At 38.4% G+C, this 20,206-nt stretch overlaps 1 protein-coding gene across 6 annotated transcripts in view; it reads left to right on the top strand.

Moving 5' to 3' along the window:
• The window catches only part of grid1 (glutamate ionotropic receptor delta type subunit 1), a 1,053,635-nt gene that overhangs the window by 593,559 nt on the left and 439,870 nt on the right, over positions 1 to 20,206 (top strand). For all 6 annotated transcript variants that reach the window (XM_062977386.1, XM_062977385.1, XM_062977387.1 and 3 more), the window contains exon 4: positions 19,995 to 20,200. In XM_062977386.1, coding sequence (XP_062833456.1) covers positions 19,995 to 20,200 — 206 coding nt within the window. The remainder of the gene's footprint in view (positions 1 to 19,994; positions 20,201 to 20,206) is intronic.

Below are 20,206 nucleotides of genomic sequence, written 5' to 3'. Positions count from 1 at the left end.
TCAAATGATTTGGTGGATTCAGTTGCTGAGTACATGAAAATGGACCTGGCATGGGGCAGCCAACTCCTTAGTTGGTACAGATCACATCAGCCGGATCTTTTCAGCTAATGGGGGCTAATAATGGAGACTGATAATGGCATAATGGAAGTTAAGGTTTCTTTGTGTGTTTCTCGCTTTCTTTCTCAGCCAGTCAGAGGCTGATTGACTGTGTCCATCTATTCTCCTTATGGCATGTGCTTGGGACTTCAATTCCCAGAACCACCCTTGTGGTTTTTTTTTTTAACAAAAATGCTATGATAAAAAGTTTAAGAATTTCCAAAAACTTAGTGGATTGGTGAGATGTTCTGAAACTTGACAGGCTTGCCATAGATGATGTGGCTCTATAAGCAAGGTGAGTTACATGCTGATAGGCCTACACATGAAAGAGAAATTAGCCTTTCAAGTTTTCCCATTGGCAGCAATGGATGAATCTTTCCAGCATGAAAACAGAAACCCCTCCTGAATTTGGGAAGTTCATTAAAACCGAACACGGGGGCAGCCAAACTTGAGACACCGAAAATGGTACAGGTTTTTGTCAAATTCCATATCCCTAGTAAAATAACTACAGTAGAGTCTCACTTATCCAACGTAAACGGGCCAGCAGAATGTTGGATAAGCAAATATGTTGGATAAGGAGAGATTAAGGAAAAGCCTATTAAACATTAAATTAGGTTATGATTTTACAAATTAAGCACCAAAACATCATGTTATACAACAAATTTGACAGAAAAAGTAGTTCAATATGGAGTAATGCTATGCAGTAATTACTGTATTTACTAATTTAGCACCAAAATATCATGATATATTGAAAACATTGACTACAAAAATGTGTTGGATAATCCAGAACGTTGGATAAGTGAGTGTTGGATAAGTGAGACTCTACTGTACCTTTAAATATCAGAAAATGTAGAGGATGGAGCCAACTTTGTTTCTTCTCCAGAGACTAAAATATCGTATCAACAGATTCAAATTTTACAAGAAACAAGATTCCACTTAAACATTAGGAAGATATTTCATTACTGTTAGAGTGATTCAGGCATGCCTTGAAAGTTGGACTCTCTCTCTATGGAGGTCTTTGAGAGGTCTTTAAATAGGGAACAAATGGACATCTTTTAGGAGTGGTTTTGTTGTGAATTCCTGAAGGAATTGGACTAGGTAGCTCTTGGGATCCCTTAAAATTCCATGATTCTATGATTTCATTGAAAAGAGGAGAAGAATTGTGATTTAGAGGGAGAATATGTATTGCTTTACACACCTCAGAGTCTGTTTCATTATTATGTTTTGTTTTATTTTGTATGCTTTCTAATTTTGGTAAAAATAATTGTTGATTGTCATTTTTACAAAAAATAGTAAAGGTAAAGGTTTCCCCTGACGTTAAGTCCAGTCATGTCTGACTCTGGGGGTTGGTGCTCATCTCCATTTCTCAGCCAAAGAGCTGGCGTTGTCTGTAGACACCTCCAAGGTCATGTGGCTGGCATGACTGCATGGAGCGCCATTACTTCCCGCCGGAGCAGTACCTATTGATCTACTCACATTGGCATGTTTTCGAACTACTAGGTTGGCAGAAGCTGGAGCTGATAGCGGGCACTCACTCCGCTCCCGGGATTTGAATGTGGGACCTTTCGGTCTGCAAGTTCAGCAGCTCAGTGCTTTAACACACTTTGCCACCGGGGCTCCTTATTACAAAAAATAATAAATACTTTTTTAGCAGAACTGTGAAGGTTAAAAATTCATGACAAGTGATTAGGCAGCATTATTAGCCTATGTAAGAACTTGGCAGGCCCATTCCCAATGTTCAAGCAGTGAACAAACAGAAAAAAATAGTATCAAATGTGTAAATCTTAATTCCAATATATCATGGCCATCACAAAGAATAGACTTACTGTAAATCAGACCTGGAATGTACTAGCCATAATTTATCAAGAGAATGTTAGACATAAGTTATATTGTAATGTGTAAGACAATGTCCTGAGATCTGTGGGGCACATTCTGAGGCATAAGAATACAGTTTAAGGACTAAATTGCATGCTATAGTAAATATACAACACATACCCCTATCTTTAAAAAAATTCTAAAATAAGAAAGAAGCAGTGATCTCTATTGGCAATGTCACCCCTGCATGGAGGAGGTTTACACCTTCACCCAATCTGGTTGTTGAATCAGAATTCACCCACTGCCTTCTGTGGGGGCTAAAATATAAGGGATATAATTACTCTATTGGGAACAGAGATAAATCCAAAATAAGAATTCTAATTGTTTGATTTTTTTCCCTTTTAGTCTATGATGGGACACAGACTATTTCTAAAAGAAATGAAATCCTCTTTTTAACAGCAAAATAGAAGATTAACTTGGAAGGGAACTTGATCTTCATTGATAGGTTCAAACAACATGAAGCCACGCAAGCCTTGTAGTGCTTTATGAACTCTCATCTTTTACCACAGAAATTCAGCACTGTAAAGTTCATATCCTCTAACAATTTTCATTTGACAGGGGGAGTCTCATGTTTAGGCAAAAGAATTTGCTGCAGCCTCTCCTAGTTTCTATATTCTTCTTCATTTAGCCCTTCTGACATCTTGAATACACTCTGATGACCCACTTTACATCTATGGAATGTTGCATATTATGAAGCACTCCATGGGCCATCTAGTTTAACACCCTGCTGCAGCAGCAATCCAGAGCAAAAGCATAATTGACAGATGTCTGTCCAACCTCTGTTCAAAAACTTCCAGCAAAGAAGTACTTTTATAATACAAGATTGAGCACAATACCAAGATGTCCATGGAAGCCCTAACTTAATGGTCCAGTCATGCACAACTTGGGAAGAGGTCATAGACTGTATATATGTGTGCTATATAAACATATATGTTGCACATATAATCTAGTAGCTTTTGCATGATTTAGGGCTCTTCTGTTGCCTGTTTTTCTGCTACTGCTTCTGTTTTTAGCTGATGCAGTTACTATTCCTATTATAAACACCATTGTTTTGAATGCTGTACATTACAATTATTATTATTTTATTGTATGACACAACAAACAAGATAGACATGCTGGATTTCATATCACAAAATCACAAGTCGAACACTTCCCAAGTGTCTAGGATGATGCGTGCAGATCCCAGTAGGGTGGCCTTTTGCAGTTGGCAGATCGTGATTTTGTCAATGTCTATTGTTTCCAAATGCCAGCTGAGATCTTTTGGCACGGCACCCAGTGTGCCATCACCACCGGGACCACCTGCACTGGTTTCTGCCAGAGTCTTTGCAGTTCAATCTTGAGGTCCTGATAGCGGCTGAGTTTTTCCTGTTGTTTTTCGTCAATGTGGCTGTTACCTGGGATGGCAACATCAATTATCCAAACCTTTTTCTTTTCCACAACTGTGATGTCTGGTGTGTTGTGTTCCAGAACTTTGTCAGTCTGGATTCAGAAGTCCCATAGTATCTTTGCGTGCTCATTTTCCAATACTTTTGCAGGTTTGTGATCCCACCAGTTCTTTACTGCTGGGAGGTGGTACTTGAGGCATAAGTTCCAATGAATCATTTGGGCCACATAGTTGTGCCTCTGTTTGTAGTCTGTCTGTGCAATTTTCTTACCGCAGCTGAGGATATGATCAATGGTTTCGTCAGCTTCCTTGCACAGTCTGCATTTTGGGTCATCAGCTGATTTTTCTATCTTGGTCTTAATAGCATTTGTTCTGATGGCTTGCTCCTGAGTTGCAAGGATCAGGCCTTCTATCTCCTTCTTCAGGGTCCCATTCATGAGCCATAGCCAGGTCTTCTCCTTATCAGCTTTTCTTTCAATTTTGTCAAGGAACTTTCCATGTAAAGTTTTGTTGTGCCAGCTGTCAGCTCTAGTTTGTAGTGCGGTTCTCTTGTACTGACTCTTTGTCTGCTGTGTTTTGAGGAGTTTCTGATTTTTGACTTCAATCAAAGCAGGTTATTCACTTTGCTTTACATATTCTGCCAGGGCATGTTCTTCTTCTTTGACTGCTTGTTTTACTTGTAACAGTCCTCTGCCACCTGATTTATTATTATTATTATTATTATTATTATTATTATTATTATTATTATTATTATTATTATTATTATACCTTTACATATTTTGTGAGCCTCCTTGGAAGGAATAACTGTGATAGGCAATCTATAAGAAACTGCCATAGTAATTCACTAGGTATGTTTTATTTTTTTCTCATCATACCATACTGTAGTTGAAAGTAGATCATATTATTTTTGTAATCCATTTTTTAAAAACCCAGACAAACCAATTAATGTAGGCTAGTGTTATCAATCCCAAAATGGAGATGGAGACTGCAGTTGAGGAAATTGTGCTGAACTGGGTTCAGCTTGTGAAGAGTACACTTTAACAGTCATATCTTTGATGGAAAAACTGTCTAAACACTTGACATGCCCTTCTAAAGATGAGATTAATCAAAGAATTCTTCACACTTTAAACTGGGAAAACATTGTATCTGTAAAAAAAAAGTTCATGGTTTTCCTGGGCAGAAACAATGTGTTGGAGCAGAAAACATGTTATGTTTTGAAAGAAATCATTGTTTTTACATAAAAAAATATTGAAGTTACTCTTTCAGTGAATATACATGCAGGAAAATAGCATTAAGGTTTTTTTTCTTTCCAGAAATCTGTGTGACTATACAAACTGTATAACTTTTGAACAAATGATTAAAAATTGTGCAGTTGGTGAAAACACAAATTCTTGCATGGAAATGGCATTCCTCCACAATATATTTAATTGTAAAGAACGCAAAATTTTTCGCAGAAAATATATAACGGAAAAACACAATGTAAAACTCAATTGTTCTATCATACACACACACACACACACACACACATAACTACATACACACACACACAGTATAAGAAAACCATATGTTCTTTATTTCATATTAATTTTCTGCAGTCTTGTTGAAAGAATATTGCTCAGAACAGGGCCGGCCGGAGATAATTTAAAATATTAAGCGGAGGCGGGGAAAAGTGCCCCCCTCCCCGCCGGCGCCGTGGGAGGCGTGGCCATGTGCTGCGGGAGGCACATGGCCATGCCTCCTGCTGTGCCGGCGGGCCCTGCCTCCCGCGCCCTGGCCCCGCCTCCTGCGCTGCTCGCCCTGACCCCGCCTCTCACGCAGCGTGGGAGGCGGGGTCAGGGCAAGTAGCGTGGGAGGCGGGGCCAACCCTGGCCCCGCCTCCCGCGCTACTCACCCTCGCCTGTCTGCCTTTTCCAGCTGGCCAGACTGCAGCGGAGGTCCCTCCAGGCCGTGATCGCGGGCGGGAGGCGGGGCACCGCCCTGACAGTGCCCTGCCTCCCGCCTAGTGTGCCCGGGCCTGGCTGGCCTTGCCCAGCCGGCAGCGGCCGTGTGGAGCTCACTCGTCGCTGAACAGGCCTTTCTGTTCACCGGCGAGCGAGCCCATGGTCCCCGCTGGGGCGGGGGAAGTCTGACGGCGCCCCCCGGGGACCTGCGCCCGAGGCGGCCGCCTCACGTGGCCTCTATGGTGGGGCCGGCCCTGGCTCAGAATTATGCAGGAACCCTAGTATTCTCACAAAGTGAGAACATTGCTGACATTATAAATCTGTATGTGTGAGAAGAAAATAAGTAGATATTTGTACCCGAAAAGTCACATAGGACACATTTACAAAAGAGTAGGGAGGGGAAGAATATTTTTAAATATTTTTAAATGGTATTTTTATGAGCATTGAGAAACAATACAATTCTAGGTCTTCTAAGAATCTCCATCATTCAGGACTTCTGTATGAAATTCTCGTATTGTTTTGCATATAAAACAACATTATTTCATGGCATTTTCTTTGTAGTAAATAAAATATAATTATTTACCAGAATATTTGCTTCCTGCATGGAAAAGGTTTTTGACAGGGAATTATTCCTCACAAAAGCACAATAATATATTTTCTCCATAGAAAAACTTTAGCATAGGAAACAGTGTTTTATTCACACAAAAAACAATATTTATGCACCCAAACCCTACGGATTTTGCAGTGAATTCCTGCAAACAGTCTTCAAAAGTTGCACTATTGCCAAAGACCTTCTTGAAGTGGGAAGAAAATATTGGTTGCTTTTGAAAATAAAACTGATGGAAGAGTCCATCCTTGAGGGGAGTAAAATTTCCCTGGTTATAATTTGCCTCTTAATTTGTTTATAGTAGACAATAAACTAGGAGTAACCTCTCTTTTACTTTCTGATTTACTAAAGGAGCTCTCATTATAAAATAATTAGGAGAATATTACAGAATTTAGTTTGCATTTTGAAATTTTTTTAAAAAAATAATTAAAATGCAGAACACATGGATTGTAGAGTGTGTATAGCTTCATGCCAACCCATATATTAAATTGTGTGTGTGTTGTTTTTTTAAGGAACTGGAATATTTTAACACCTGATGTCACAGGGGATCAAAATAAATATAAATGGTGGGTGATAGTGAAAATTAAATATAAAACACAGTTCAAACCAGTAAATATGTCATTTAAAAACATATTTCTAGGAAAATGTTTAGTTAGCAACACATCCCATCCCCATCATTTCATTAGTTGCCAAATGCCTTCCTAAACTCCTGTTAGGTCTTATAAAAACTGACTGCTGGTCATTGCTATGGATTATAAATCCAATGTAAGGAATCATAAATTGTTAGGAATAATGAATTAAATGTAAAGGTTACCAGTTAAATGATAAAGTCTATCGAAACCTCAATTACATGCAGAATATATTTGCACACCCACACTTTCTTTACTTTAAGCTTCTACTTTATATTTAATTTCCTCCAAGGACTAGATAGAATTTTCTTTTACTCTTTTTGAGATGATTCTCTAACTTCAGTTATTTTGTGCTCCAGTTGAATTTGTTTACAAATTTGTTGTCAACATAAATGATTGCACAGAACTGACTTCAAAGAGCTTTGCATTTGAAGATAAATGTATAGTAATGGTTCAGTGAGGTAATTAAAAGCAAAGAAAATTCTGGAAATGTGTAGCTTACTCAAAGAAGACATTAAAATCAGCAAGCTATAGTAATAATCAGCAGCAAGAAAATCATTTATGTGCACATCAAAACCTACTATGATATGGAAAAGATCTATCAATATTTCCTATTCTTGATTTGTACTTTAGCCTTAAATTCATATACTGAAGATATCTTATGCAATGGAAAATAATTATCATGGTATTATGCATCACAAATCTAAATGTGATGGAACCATTCTGCTGCATCTACCATCAATATCCTTTCTTGGAGGCTTTTGAAAGTTGAAAATAGAATAAAAAATTATTTTCTTAAAACAGACAAATGATTACTTGAGAGGTTCATAAGCGTAATCGGTTACATACGTTCTTCGGCTTAACTTAGTTGTATGTTTCAGATTACGTCACTTAGTTTCAAACAGTTCCAACCAACCAATCTATCTATTGGTCACAAAAACCCTTGCTCTATTTGCTGAGAATAGACATGAGTTCCCCTGGGTTGTTAATTATCTCTAACCTAGAGTCCTTCTATTAACCAGCCCAGTAGTGAGAGTCAATTCCTTGAGTTATCTTCCCCTCAAGAGATCCAAACTGCCTGACCTAGCCTGTCAGTTTCCACAGCTTTCAGTTCTCTCACAAACACACCCTCCAAACTCCAAAACCAAACTGCTCTCTTCAAACCCTAAAACAGAACTCCCTTCTTCAAACCCTCCAAACAGAACTGCCTGGAGCTCTTTTTTTTCTCTGCACTCTAAGACTTGGCTCCTCCCATCTGCTCTGGTTGGCCAATCCTAGGAGTCTCTCTCTAAGCTCCTCCCCCTTTCTAACCACACTCAAGATGGCTGCCTAGCATTCCTCTACAAAATGCAGGCTTGCCTCACTCACTGTTACCCAGGCTTCATTCTTGACCTAATAGGTAAGTTCACTACAGAAGCTATGTTTTCCTCCAAGATAATGCTATATTCTCCATCTCCAAATATCCCTTTTTTCCTCCCCAACAGACATTCTGTTGGCAGCATCCATGCGAAGTCTATATTTGACGATTCCCTCTCCACCCCTATCCACATGTTTTTATTCCTGCATATATATTTGTGCCTCTACAAACCATGGGGTTCCCCATAACATGATACATCAGTCATGTTTCACAATGGACAAAATTTGGTCGTAGTTCTGTATCACACTGAATTCAGTGTTAGGGAGAATAATATGTAAGAAGTTATTTACAACAGCAGATAGACATTACTATATATAGTGCCCTTGAACATTTTGATTGGATTAGTCACAGCAGTGGAAGGGTGCTTGTTGCGGGTTGAGTGTGGGGAAAAGTATTATAGTCAGTCCGAATGACTTATTAACTGGGAAGAGGTGCGGGTGAATAATTAAATGTATATTTTTGCAGTTTTTTTAAAAAAATTAAAATGTTTAACAGGAAAAAAAACACAAAGAAAAACAGCAATCCTTATACATACATAAATACAGACATAATGAAACAACACTTACATATAAAACTACACAACATACATCTTTACACTAATTACATATATCTAAACTGCAAACCTATATATACAGTTGATTTTAAAACTAGGTTTCTTTCTTCCCTTTTTTCAGTTTCTCTATAATTGAGCACTTTTTCTTCCACCTTATACCCAACAAGTTTTTAACAAATAAATATCTCAACAGTTTATATTTCCATTGTTGAGCATATAGAATTTTCGCTGCTGTTAACATGTACTGCAGTACATGCTCCTTATTTATTTGATCATCCAACAATCCTAGTTGTAAGTTATGGCTTGAAGTTCTTGTTTTAAGAACTTCTTGGATTATCCTATGGATATTCTCCAGACCTTGTTGGCCTTTTTACAGGTACACCACATATGGTAGTTGAACTCTTCATGAACTTCACATTTCCCACACATTATTTATACCTTAATATATTTTTGTCATTTTTGAAGAAGTTAAATGCCATCTAGACGTCATTTATAGATTTTTAAGATTATTTGATCATGTAAATTTAAATCCCTTCTGCCACATTTTTATCAGTTCTCTAATCTATAATGAAATCAGTATGTTGAATGGAAATTGTTCACCAGGGATTCCCCTTCCTTCACTGGGCTTGGTCAGTGTTTATTTCAGATTTCTTTTACAGTAATTAGTCTCCTAAAATAATTTTCGCAATAATTTTAATATGGAAAACAAAAATCTGCCTGGAGACCTTCTTTTGAGCTGAATGTGAAAGGGTTACTGTGGCTTTTTGTTGTGATTCTGTTACTGTGGTGATTTACTTTGTCTTGTTACTGGACCTTTTAGAATGTGTCTGCTTTCAAACACTAACAGCGGTTTCTGGAATGAATTCCAGAACTCCCTATGGTAAGCTTCAATGTTTCCAAGGAGATATATTTCCATATACCTAAAACTAGTTCTGGTCCAGGTTATCCGAAAAACGGGATTCTTCCATATGAGCATACTCATGTTTTGCCTTTCTGGAGGAGTCCCATCTCTATATCCCACCACTCCTATAGGTTTCATCTCTTGGGAAAGGGCCTTCTCAATGGCTGCCCCCAGATGGTGGAATTTCTTTCCTAAATAAATCAGACTTGAAATATCCTTCTGTTACTTAATACTTCATTCAAGAACAAAATAATCTCCCTGTTTTTGAGGTGTTGCAAATTGCCCTTTCTCGTGTTTCTCAGAAACCAGGAAAATATCTGAAGAGGGTTTTTTTTTATATCAGAAGTAAAAGTGGAGTAAGAAATCCACTATACTAAATAATCTCAGTTACTAAGTATCTACAGGGAATCACTAATTTCCAAAAAAAAATTTCTGGCCAAGCACCAGATTTAAAACATTCCTGGTTTGAAAAGTTGTTACCAGACATCAGAGGCCAATATGAATTTAAAAAGCTGTACAAAGAACTAGAGAGGAGATGATCCTGCATGTCAAGAACATGCTCCCTATGTATTTAAGGACAAAAACTTGCAGTATCACCATTTAATAACTTTCATATTGTACATGAGTTATCTTAGAATGAACACAAAATAAATGATTTATCACTTCATATCATTCTAGACACTATATTTTTCAACGAGGTTGCTTTACACATTTAGTTACCAATTACAGTTATACCTTGAGTTAAGAATTTAATTTGTTCTATGACTGAGCTCTTAACTCAAATTGCTCTTATCTCAAAGTGAATTTCCTATTGAAATGCATTGAAATGCTGTTAATCCATTCTGCTCCCTGAGGCCCCACATTTTTTGTTATTTGTCTTTAAATAATAAAATGTACTTTTAAAATAATAAATAATGTATAAATGCACATTCACATGGAACAATAAAAAAGAAAAATCAACTTTAAAATGAGAGAAGCACAAAGTTGTGGCAAGGAAGCACAAAGCACAAAGTAAAGAGGCAGAAGCAGCCTTTTCTTCATACTGTACTCATTCCAGCCTCGCTCCCTCTCTTGCTCTCTCTCTCTTCATAAAGCCAAACATACCAGGAATAAAAACATACACAAAATCAACTAACCCAAAGTTCCTGAAAGCAGACAAAATCAAAGCAGACATGACTCTCCCAAAGTGGACAAGAGCACGAGGCACAGAGGCTGCCCCTTGAAACCCTAAAGCCCTGAACTCTTGTGTTAGCACTCCTTCTGTTGCTAGCTCTTAACTCAAAATGCTGCTTGTATGTCAAAGCAAAATCTGGGCTGAGTGATGGCTCTCAACTCAAAATGCTCTTAAGTTGGGATATTCTCAAGTCAAGGTTCCACTGTAGCAAGAAATCAACTAATTTATATCAGTATGTGAACTTGACCAAATATTCATTTAATCTTAATTTTACTTTCCTAAAGAAACTAACGTTTGTTTTAGTGGTATATAATTAAAGACATGTAATGTTACTGAACTGGCACCAAAATTTTGTCTTTGAGAATTTTTTTTCTCATGTGTAAGCAGTCTTACACACACAAAATTTGTTGTCATTATTACAAAAAAGAATGGATATGTGTTTGTGCTTATTGAGCCACTTAGATTGTAAGCCTGAGGCAAATCAATGATTTGCAAGCTGCTCTCAGAGCCTTTGTGGTTTTAAAGTTAGGAATATAAATAAATAAATACATAAATACATAAATAAAATACTGTTTGTCTCAATACCTAATGGCAAATTGGGGGCATAATTGTAGTGCTCTAGAAGTATTTGCAATGATGTTGCTTTTATAATATCTTGTTGACATTTGGGACTGCTAAATGACTTAAGTAGGAGTTCACTAGGTGGGAAGTTCTCCCTATATCATGTGTGAAATATATATCACCGCAATTCCCAAAGTATAGATTCATTAAGTTATCATGATAAGACATGGTTTCAGTTAAATATAATTTGTTGCTTAAGCTACAATTTGCAAATGGCCAGGTGCGAAATCAAACAATGAGTATTAAATTATGTTTGTAACAAGGAAGAAGTCATGGCCCATGGATGTCATACTGTTGTTTGTGGCTATTTAAGAAATCATGTCTGTTAGCAAATACGAGTTTGCATACAAAACAAGCCTGATGTCATCTAATCATGTTGTTTGTTGTGATATACAAACATGATTTGTCTCTAACTGTATTTTAAGATGATATCCGGAGGCTTAATGTTGACATGTTCAGCAGAAGATCCCATGCCGATTTTGTTTTGTTTTGTTCTGTTTGTTTTTCAGCTATATCTTGGAATGATTGCTGATTAAAATTGGAAGGCTGCTTTAACACTGCTAAAGCAAGAATGTGTTACATGGCATTAGTTTCATAATAGGCAACTTTTGTTGGATATGAATTAATTAGATTAACTCTCTTGAAGTATTTTGTGTTCTCTAAGAAAAGAAGCTGCCTAATTCAGCTCTTCAGTCAGTTTATTCAGGGAAGTGGTGATTATTCATTTGATTGCATCATCTTGTATTTTTTGATACAGCAGAATGGTCTGATCTCATGAGATACTTTTTTGTGTGTGTCAGGAGCAACCAGAGTTGCTTCTGGAGTGAGAATTGGCCGTCTGCAAGGACGTTGCCCAGGGGATGCCTAGATGTTTTGATGTTTTACCATCCTTGTGGGAGGCTTCTCTCATGTCCCCGCATGGAGCTGGAGCTGATAGAGGGAGCTCATTCATGCTCTCCCCAGGTGGGATTCAAACCTGGCAGCCTTCAGGTCAGCAACCCAACCTTCAAGTCACAAGGCTTTTATCCCCTAGGCCACCGGAGGCTCCATTCATGAGATACTGCCAATCGCTCATGTTTCTGCCCACTCTGACATTCCCATCTTGCCATGCCACTTTCATTTGAGGGGTGGAGGAGCAGGGAACATATTCAAGAATTGAGAAACATTGGCTATAGATACTTTGAAGGGCAGTCATGGGCAGTTTAAACATAGAATAAATTTTCATAAAATGTGTAGCTCCAATCTCTAAGGGAATGTGACCTTGGCACTTGCCATCTATGGCATGAATAACAGGAGACACAATGCAGCCAAATTTGAGAATTTTACATTCTGGTGTTTTGTTCTCCTTTTTAAATTGGTAGAAGTTTAACTTTGGCATACTTATCTGCTTTTCTAGCACCATGAGTGTCTCTGAGATGGAACACTGTTCTTTTAGTACTGAAGCTGTTCTAATTCTAGGGAAATGAGTGACAGTCAAAAGAGTCATTTAGCATTAATTTCCTACGAGCCAGAGTATCAGGAAAAATGTGTGTTATATACATTTCCATTTAAAAGCTGTTTTAAATGGAAATGCTCCATGTGAAATGCCAACCAGACAAAAGCTTTGGCACCACACTTTAAAGTTTGAAGCACCATTCAAAAAGTTTGAGTTTGTAAAGCAATTAGTGGGATAACAGTTCTCAGGGGTTGATCTGGAGGAGCAAGTTTTTGTTACACCCACACAGAAACAGAACATCAGGAAATATATGATATAGAACTTGGCAAGAGCAGATTTGGCACGTGACTGGATGTTGAGAACACATCATATGAACTGGTAAAGTTTGGAACTAAACTCATGTGCCCTTTTCTGCTCTGATGATAGTTTCATTGCTGTCTGTCAAATATGTAGCATTCTGTCCTTTTCTCTCTGTTTTTGGCAACCTTTGATTTATGCACCTTGGAAAAACAAGGGAGTCTTTTCAGAGGCTGGATGGCCATCTGTCGGGGGTGATTTGAATGCGATTTCCTGCTTCTTGGCAGGGGGTTGGACTGGATGGCCCATGAGGTCTCTTCCAACTCTACTATTCTATGATTCTATGATTGTTACTGTGGAGTGACACAATTCCAGCATTTTTTTTGTGTATCTTTCTTATGAGGTATAAAAAGACTGGTAGTAGGGTGATTGTTTTTTCCTACTATCCAGAAACACCATAGCCACATATCCCCAGTAACCGCAGTGCCAAAGTTAGGGAATATCTTCAACCCTTTAAGTGTGGAGAGGGGGAGAGAAGATAACCTAAAAGAAGCACCAGGTACCTGTTTTCTCCACTGTGGCACAGTTTCTGACTTTCCTAAATGCCTGCACAGGAAAATGGCATTGGAGACCAGGGGTGGCTTCTCTCTGACTACCTTAACATAAAGCCCAGGCGAAGGGGCCCACTTCGACTGGCTTCCAGGGAGGAAAGAGAGAGTTTTGGAGTGAATCTATCACCCTGCACACAAGTCCCTCTCATGACACTTTCTCCATCATTGTGTCACCTTTTTGAGGAGGCCCTGTGTTGGCTCCATTGGAGCCAGGGCAACATGGGATGCCTCTTATATTGGCAAGAAAAGCGTCTCCGATTGGTAGAGGTTAGGAGCAGAGCCACAGGCGATGTCATCTAATGGCTGCGTGGGGCTCCATTCCCGCAGCTGGCTTATTTATTTATTTTGTGTCAAAAGCATTGTACAACGAATACATTTCAAATAATGGAAATTAAAAAAAAGAAGAAATCACAAGCAGCTGGCTCTAAGCATCCTAGGACACTTATTTAGAGCTGTGTGAAGAAGTCTTGAGGCAGCACTAGTGCTTTCACTTCACCATGGAATGATCCTTGCACTTATCCACAAATTATATCAAAAGGGCCCCTGGTGGCGCAGCGTATTAAAGCACTGAGCTGCTGTACTTGCAGATCAAAAGGTTTCAGGTTCAAATCTGGGGAGCGGAGTGAGCGCCTGCTCTTAGCCCCAGCTTCTTCCAACCTAGCAGTTCGAAAACATGTAAATGTGAGTATCAATAGGTACTGCTGCCTCAATAGGCAGGAAGGTAATGGCGCTCCATGCAGTCATGCTCGCCACATGAACTTGGAGGTGTCTATGGACAATACTGGCTCTTCAGCTTAGAAATGGAGATGAGCACCAACCCCCAGAGTTGGACACGAATGGACTTAATGTCAGGGGAAAACGTTTACCTTTACTATATCATAATCCACAATTTGCCTCAAAGCCTGCACAAAAATACACAAGGATGACTTGTTCATAAGTATATATGTTATGTCCCTTTAGGTTGACTTCAACTTGTAGTAACTTTCTTAGGCCCCTTCTAGACAGCCTCATAATCTGGGACAAATTTGGGGCAAAAAATCATGGTACTTGAAAGCAAGTCCAAACACAGAGCTGTTAAGTCCTCGCAAATAATCCACTTGCATCCTGAAAGGTTTGTCTGTAGTGGAATTTAGAAATCTGCAAAATGGACATGGGACATCTGCCAGAATTTTAATTTTATTTTTTTTTAATTGATGGTTTGAGAAGTGCTGGACCTCATAAGCGCTGATGTGGATATACAAATATGCACCCAAGCAGATTTCTTGGCATTATCTTTCCTTACCCTCCTGCTGCATTTACATTTGCCCTTTAAAATACTGCATCCCTTTGGGGTCACTTGCCTGTCATGCAGGTGCCCACCGTATAAATTCAAGCTCTGCTTAATTAATAAATATGAGAAGAAAGGAATAGTTGCAAAGAGTTCTCATGGGAATTACTTTCTAGTTGTGCTTCCATTTAGCCACCTGTTTGTCCGTGGCTCCATTTGTTTACAGTCCTCATCAGCAGTTCGGGATTTTAAAATATGTCCATGCTCTGACACAGTCCACACTAGTATTGCAAAGTGAGTGCAGGTGTATACAGTGACACAAATATGCACATTTTTAGCCAATCTTGGATTTTAAGCACGCCTTTTTAACCTGCGTTTTTCATCTGATTATGCGATCCAGCACACAATTTTTCAGCAAGTGTTATCTAGCCATCCTCCCTTTTATCCCAGTTTCTCTCAGATTTTCATACCTGCGTAGAAGGGCCCTTAGAAGGTTCTCTTGCCCATAGTCACCCAGTAGGTTTCAATGGCTCAGTGGGAACCTGGACCCTGATCTCATCCAGTTCTAGTTCAGCAATCAAAACACTATACAAGGCTAGCAAAGCATCATTGAATCCTGCATAAGAAACAAAAAAAAGTTTCATTTTACTAAGACAAACTGTTAGGCAAACCATCTAATGACAGCAAGTAGTACACTACACTGGCTCTACTGTACAGAAATTTTGCTATAAATGAATTAAATCCATACCTACTTTGTGTTTAATTCTTTTTGTAAAATGGTGTTGGAAAATATTCTTTCTGAATGCATAAGAATATCAAACAAAATTTGCTTCCAAACTTAATTGTCAAAATGATCACATCCACAAAAGGAACCATGTTGCTTGCACAACTAACTAATAAATATGCACACTAGCATTTCCTTTTATAAGGGCTACCTGAGAGTAAGGAGTACCAATCTAAAGCTGATTCACCTGTGTGAATAAAGCTATAATACTTTGGAAAGATTCTGTTGTAGACTACAACTCCTAGAATCCCTTCAATCCCCATGGTTACTTTTCTAAGCTCAGAGCCACCAAAAACCAAAAGGAAGCTCATGCAAGTGGACATCCAGGTTAGCAGTATAATACCAAAGCAGTGAACTCAGATGAGAGTGTGACTCCTCTTCCCTGAAGTGGAAAATTGCAAATTGTAATTTTCCAGTCCACAGGAGAGAATGTGATATCTTGAGTGACTAGGCTGCAAAGATTTTGTACTGCTCACATGAGTAGACCAGCGATACAAACCTGGTTGATGAGTTGTAGAAAAAAACACTTAAGAATGTATCTTTGTGTCAGAATGCATTTAAGGAACCAAGGTGTAGGCGAGAAACAGAAAACACAGCTATATTAAGAATGGCAAAACTAGGGTGCTATCTTCTTGTTATTTCTTGAGAAAAGAGAATAATCTGTCTCAGTCATCTGAAAGTTCTGGGAATGGTAGATTGTAAGAATTATCCTTGTTTTCATTCATCTGTGCTTTTCATGATCAAATTACCTGTCTTAAAAAGGGCTGGAACATTTCTGTTTCAAGAAACAAGGGGAGCAGAGGGAGAGTAAATGAGATTAAAATGTAAGGTCATTTTCTTGAACCATTGTGATAAGCATTCATTAATTATTCCAATTACCCTTTCTTGGGGGCTCTGGACATGTAATCACTGTTAAAATGGAAATGCATGAAAATACCAAATTAAATTAATGTTGCTTCTTTACTGCCTACTTAATCCTGCTCATTCAGTGTTTCGACAAAGGGAAGATGTGTTAACTCTTCTCCAGAAGCTATATAGGTCTGGACTCTGATGGTTCTCCAGGGGAAGGAGGGAATGCTGTGATAATAAGGCTTCAACATTATCAAAATAATAAAATCTCCCAAATTGATTACCCCATCATTGTTTCATGGATAAATAAATGTATCTGAAAAATAGCAAGAAATAATAAACTGTGCTACTTTCAAGCTGTAGTTGGCCTTAAAAATGTGCATTAGAGTACTTTAATTAGTCCTTCTCCAAGATATTCATAGTAAAATATTGTTTCTCTGAAGCATAAGATTTGTGGAGCTTGGCCGTCCACAAGGCAATATAGCTTGTCATTAGTCATTCATCTTTCATCTTCTCTGCTTCTTTCTTTGGGAAGAGCAGTTTACTGGTAACGAGACATGTAACACACCACTTGCAGTCTGTTTTTTGTTCTGTGATAAGATTTAGAATGACACACAGCGTATGTTAAAGCCTGTTAATGTGTGATGATGGTGTTAATGTCCTTTAAAGCTTTCACATGCATTCTGTTAGCAAAAAAGCTGCAAAACATAGCAGAGGCAATTACTGGAAGGTGTTGGGAATGTAAAAGGAAAGACCAAGTGGAGTGCAAACAAATCAATAATTCCTGCAAAAAGTAACTCCATGAAAAGACTTGGAAGAGTTTGGTCTCTAGAACTGTCAAAGCAAGGCAAAGCAAAGCTAAAGAAACGTGCCCAGCCTGACCTGAGGGGCCAAGTTTTAAACTACAACAGAGAGAGGAAGTGGAGGTGCTGCACCAAGTTTTTCTGTGACAATATGGCTCTCATCCTTTCTAAGGTTCCTTGTGGTTTCAGCATGCTTTTGATGCAATGGGATACTGGATAATAAGGTCTGGCTCAGTTTCCTGGGTGTGGGCTTCCCATTAAATAAGACAAAGTCTGTGTGCCTGTCATGCCCTGTGGGAACTCCTTGAAGCACTGTTGGTGTGAAGGTCGCATGGAATAAACAGCATCATACAGAGGCTTGCATCTACATGGCATCACACCATCCATCACATCAAGGAAACTACAAGCACTTATGCTTGGAGTGGTTCCTGGGCAACACTCAGGTTGGCCATGTTGGGATCCAATTCCATCCAGGCCATGACAGGTGTAATGAATAAAAATTGTGACCTTTCCTAGCTTAACATGTTTCCACATGCTTAGGAAACAAGAACTCCACAGGAATCTCACAGAGGCCATCACATGACATTATGGTACTTTCCATGCAAATTCATGGTGCTCTATTTCCGCAGTAAACAGAACCTGAAGTCCATCTTCAGGAGCTGGGTGTTACCTGACTCCAAGCAGCAGAATTCAGGGGGAAGATGTGGAAAAGCATAGTAAGCACGTGGGGATGATTGGCCATCCCTAAAGATGGGGGGAAATGAGAGGGAATGGTGTAAGACAGTTCCCTCTGTTTTCCCTTTGCCTGTCTGATGATGTCATAAGGATGAGACTTATGACTTTTCTGCTGAACATTACAAAGAAGAGGCCATATACACAGGCATCACAAGATTTTTTTAAAAAAACTTTACATGGGAGGAATACAGTTTTTGTTAAAAATTATCTGTGGTTATTTTTTCCCTTCACTCATTGCAGTTCTAATAGTGGAAAGGGGTGTACAATACTTAGATAGTATCATCCTCCAGATTCATTTCTGATGCTTTACCCAATCCAATTATTCTACACAGACTCTAGAAATATCATGTCACACTACACACACACACTACACTGTTGTGGTGGAATATCGTGCAGGAGAATAGATTAGGAAGAACTTGGTGACTGTAAGAGCTGATGGCAGTGGAATGTGTTACCTTGGAGAGCAATGAAGTCTCCTCCTTTAGTGGTTTTTAAACCAAGGCTGGATGTGGATTAAAATTTTAATGTTTGCACAACTTTTTGAGTGTAAGCTGAGCCATAATTTTGATAAGAGACAATCAAGACTCCTATTACTAATTTATGATGCTCTTTTGATTCAATTCGGAGGCAAAGCAACTAGTTTTCCATATTCAAACTTTGACTTTTGTTTATAGTGGTGTAATTGCTATAGCTTTTTATCATGATCTTAATCTTCAAGTATGTTATATTGCTGGATGGCAGATGATGTAAAGTTAAGCTCCTTATACCATAGGCAAATCATGTCATACAACAAGCAGGGATAATGATACTCTTCACTAGCTTGGAAAATTGGGGTTATCCACCTGGGCTAACAATAAATGCCAATAAGATGGAGTATTCTGCGATAATAGATATTGTTAAATATAGGAGCAGTGGAGTGGTAGAACAAGCAAGATCTAAAATGGACTCAGAAATATTGGTTCACATTGATGATTTTACCAAGGATGAATATGGGGAAATGTTTTTCCACAAATGAGACCAAAAACCAAAAAATCGCTAAATAAGTTGCTGTTTAGTACTAACATAGCCATTTCTCACCATATGGTATGTACTATTAATGGATGTAGAGTTAATAGATGAACTGAAAGTAAATGCAGTAAATCAAATGAAAAATTAGTTTCGCATTTAAATAAATGCATTTAAAGACAATTGACAATGGGAGAAAGAGGTTAAGTGAATAAAAGTTCAATAGTGCACTGCCATTGTAAAAATTGTGATAGTAGTTATGTCATAAATATTAACAGGTGGTCATAGCCAAACCATTAAACCAGATGTAGGATGCAAAGGTAAATAAGAAAATATGGTAACATTTTTAGAAGCATTCTCTAGCATAACATGTGTGCTGCAGCTCTCAAGGGAAGGCATGGAGGAAAATATTAAAATACCTCAAAGGTTCATTGTTAGTCTGTGCAGAACACCTGCTTTTTATCTATAAATCTTCTGTGTCTGCAGCACAGTGCTACTATGCCCCTCTTGTATCGTAAACCTATTCTTTTGTACACCAAACTGTGTAGGTCTTCTCAGTCGCTTAGGTGTGTCTCTCAGAGGCAATTTTAAGACTGACCTTGATAGGAGTCACTGTATGTTGCACTGAAGTCCTTTCATGATATCATGTCACAGCAACACTTAACATATCTCCAGGAAATGTAAGATAAGATCATCATTTCTCTACCACTCTGTTCACAGGGAATGCTCACTGAAATGAAATGTGATAAATGCACTGATCACATGTAGCTAAAAATGTGACCTTCTTATTGAGATGGCATAAAGGTTAACATAAAACACAGTGGCCAAGTTACTAAAAGTTGTGAACATGAAGTCACTGTGAATGATGATGTTTCATTATTGGCTAATATTATGAAACAAAGTGGAGGAGGTACAAATTCTAGGCAACTAATTGCCATTCTTTTCTCTGGGTTGTATTCCTATCTCTTTATTTTTTTAAAAAAAACTAGCAATTTTGTTTCTCTTTGGCAGATATTCGTGGTCTGCAAGGATTTCTGGATCAAGCTTCGAAACTAGGACTTGATGTATCGTTACAAAAAGTGGACAGAAACATCAGCAGGGTTTTTGCCAGCCTTTTTACTACTATGAAAACAGAAGAGTTGAATCGCTATCGAGATACCTTACGAAGAGCTATCTTACTTCTGAGTCCAAGGGGAGCACAAACCTTTATCAATGAGGTTAGT

The sequence above is a fragment of the Anolis carolinensis genome, chromosome 3 (assembly GCF_035594765.1).
Source record: "Anolis carolinensis isolate JA03-04 chromosome 3, rAnoCar3.1.pri, whole genome shotgun sequence".
NCBI lineage: Eukaryota > Metazoa > Chordata > Lepidosauria > Squamata > Dactyloidae > Anolis > Anolis carolinensis.
The sequence above is the reverse complement of the archived record's forward strand: the minus strand, read 5'-3'. Positions and strand labels throughout refer to the sequence as shown.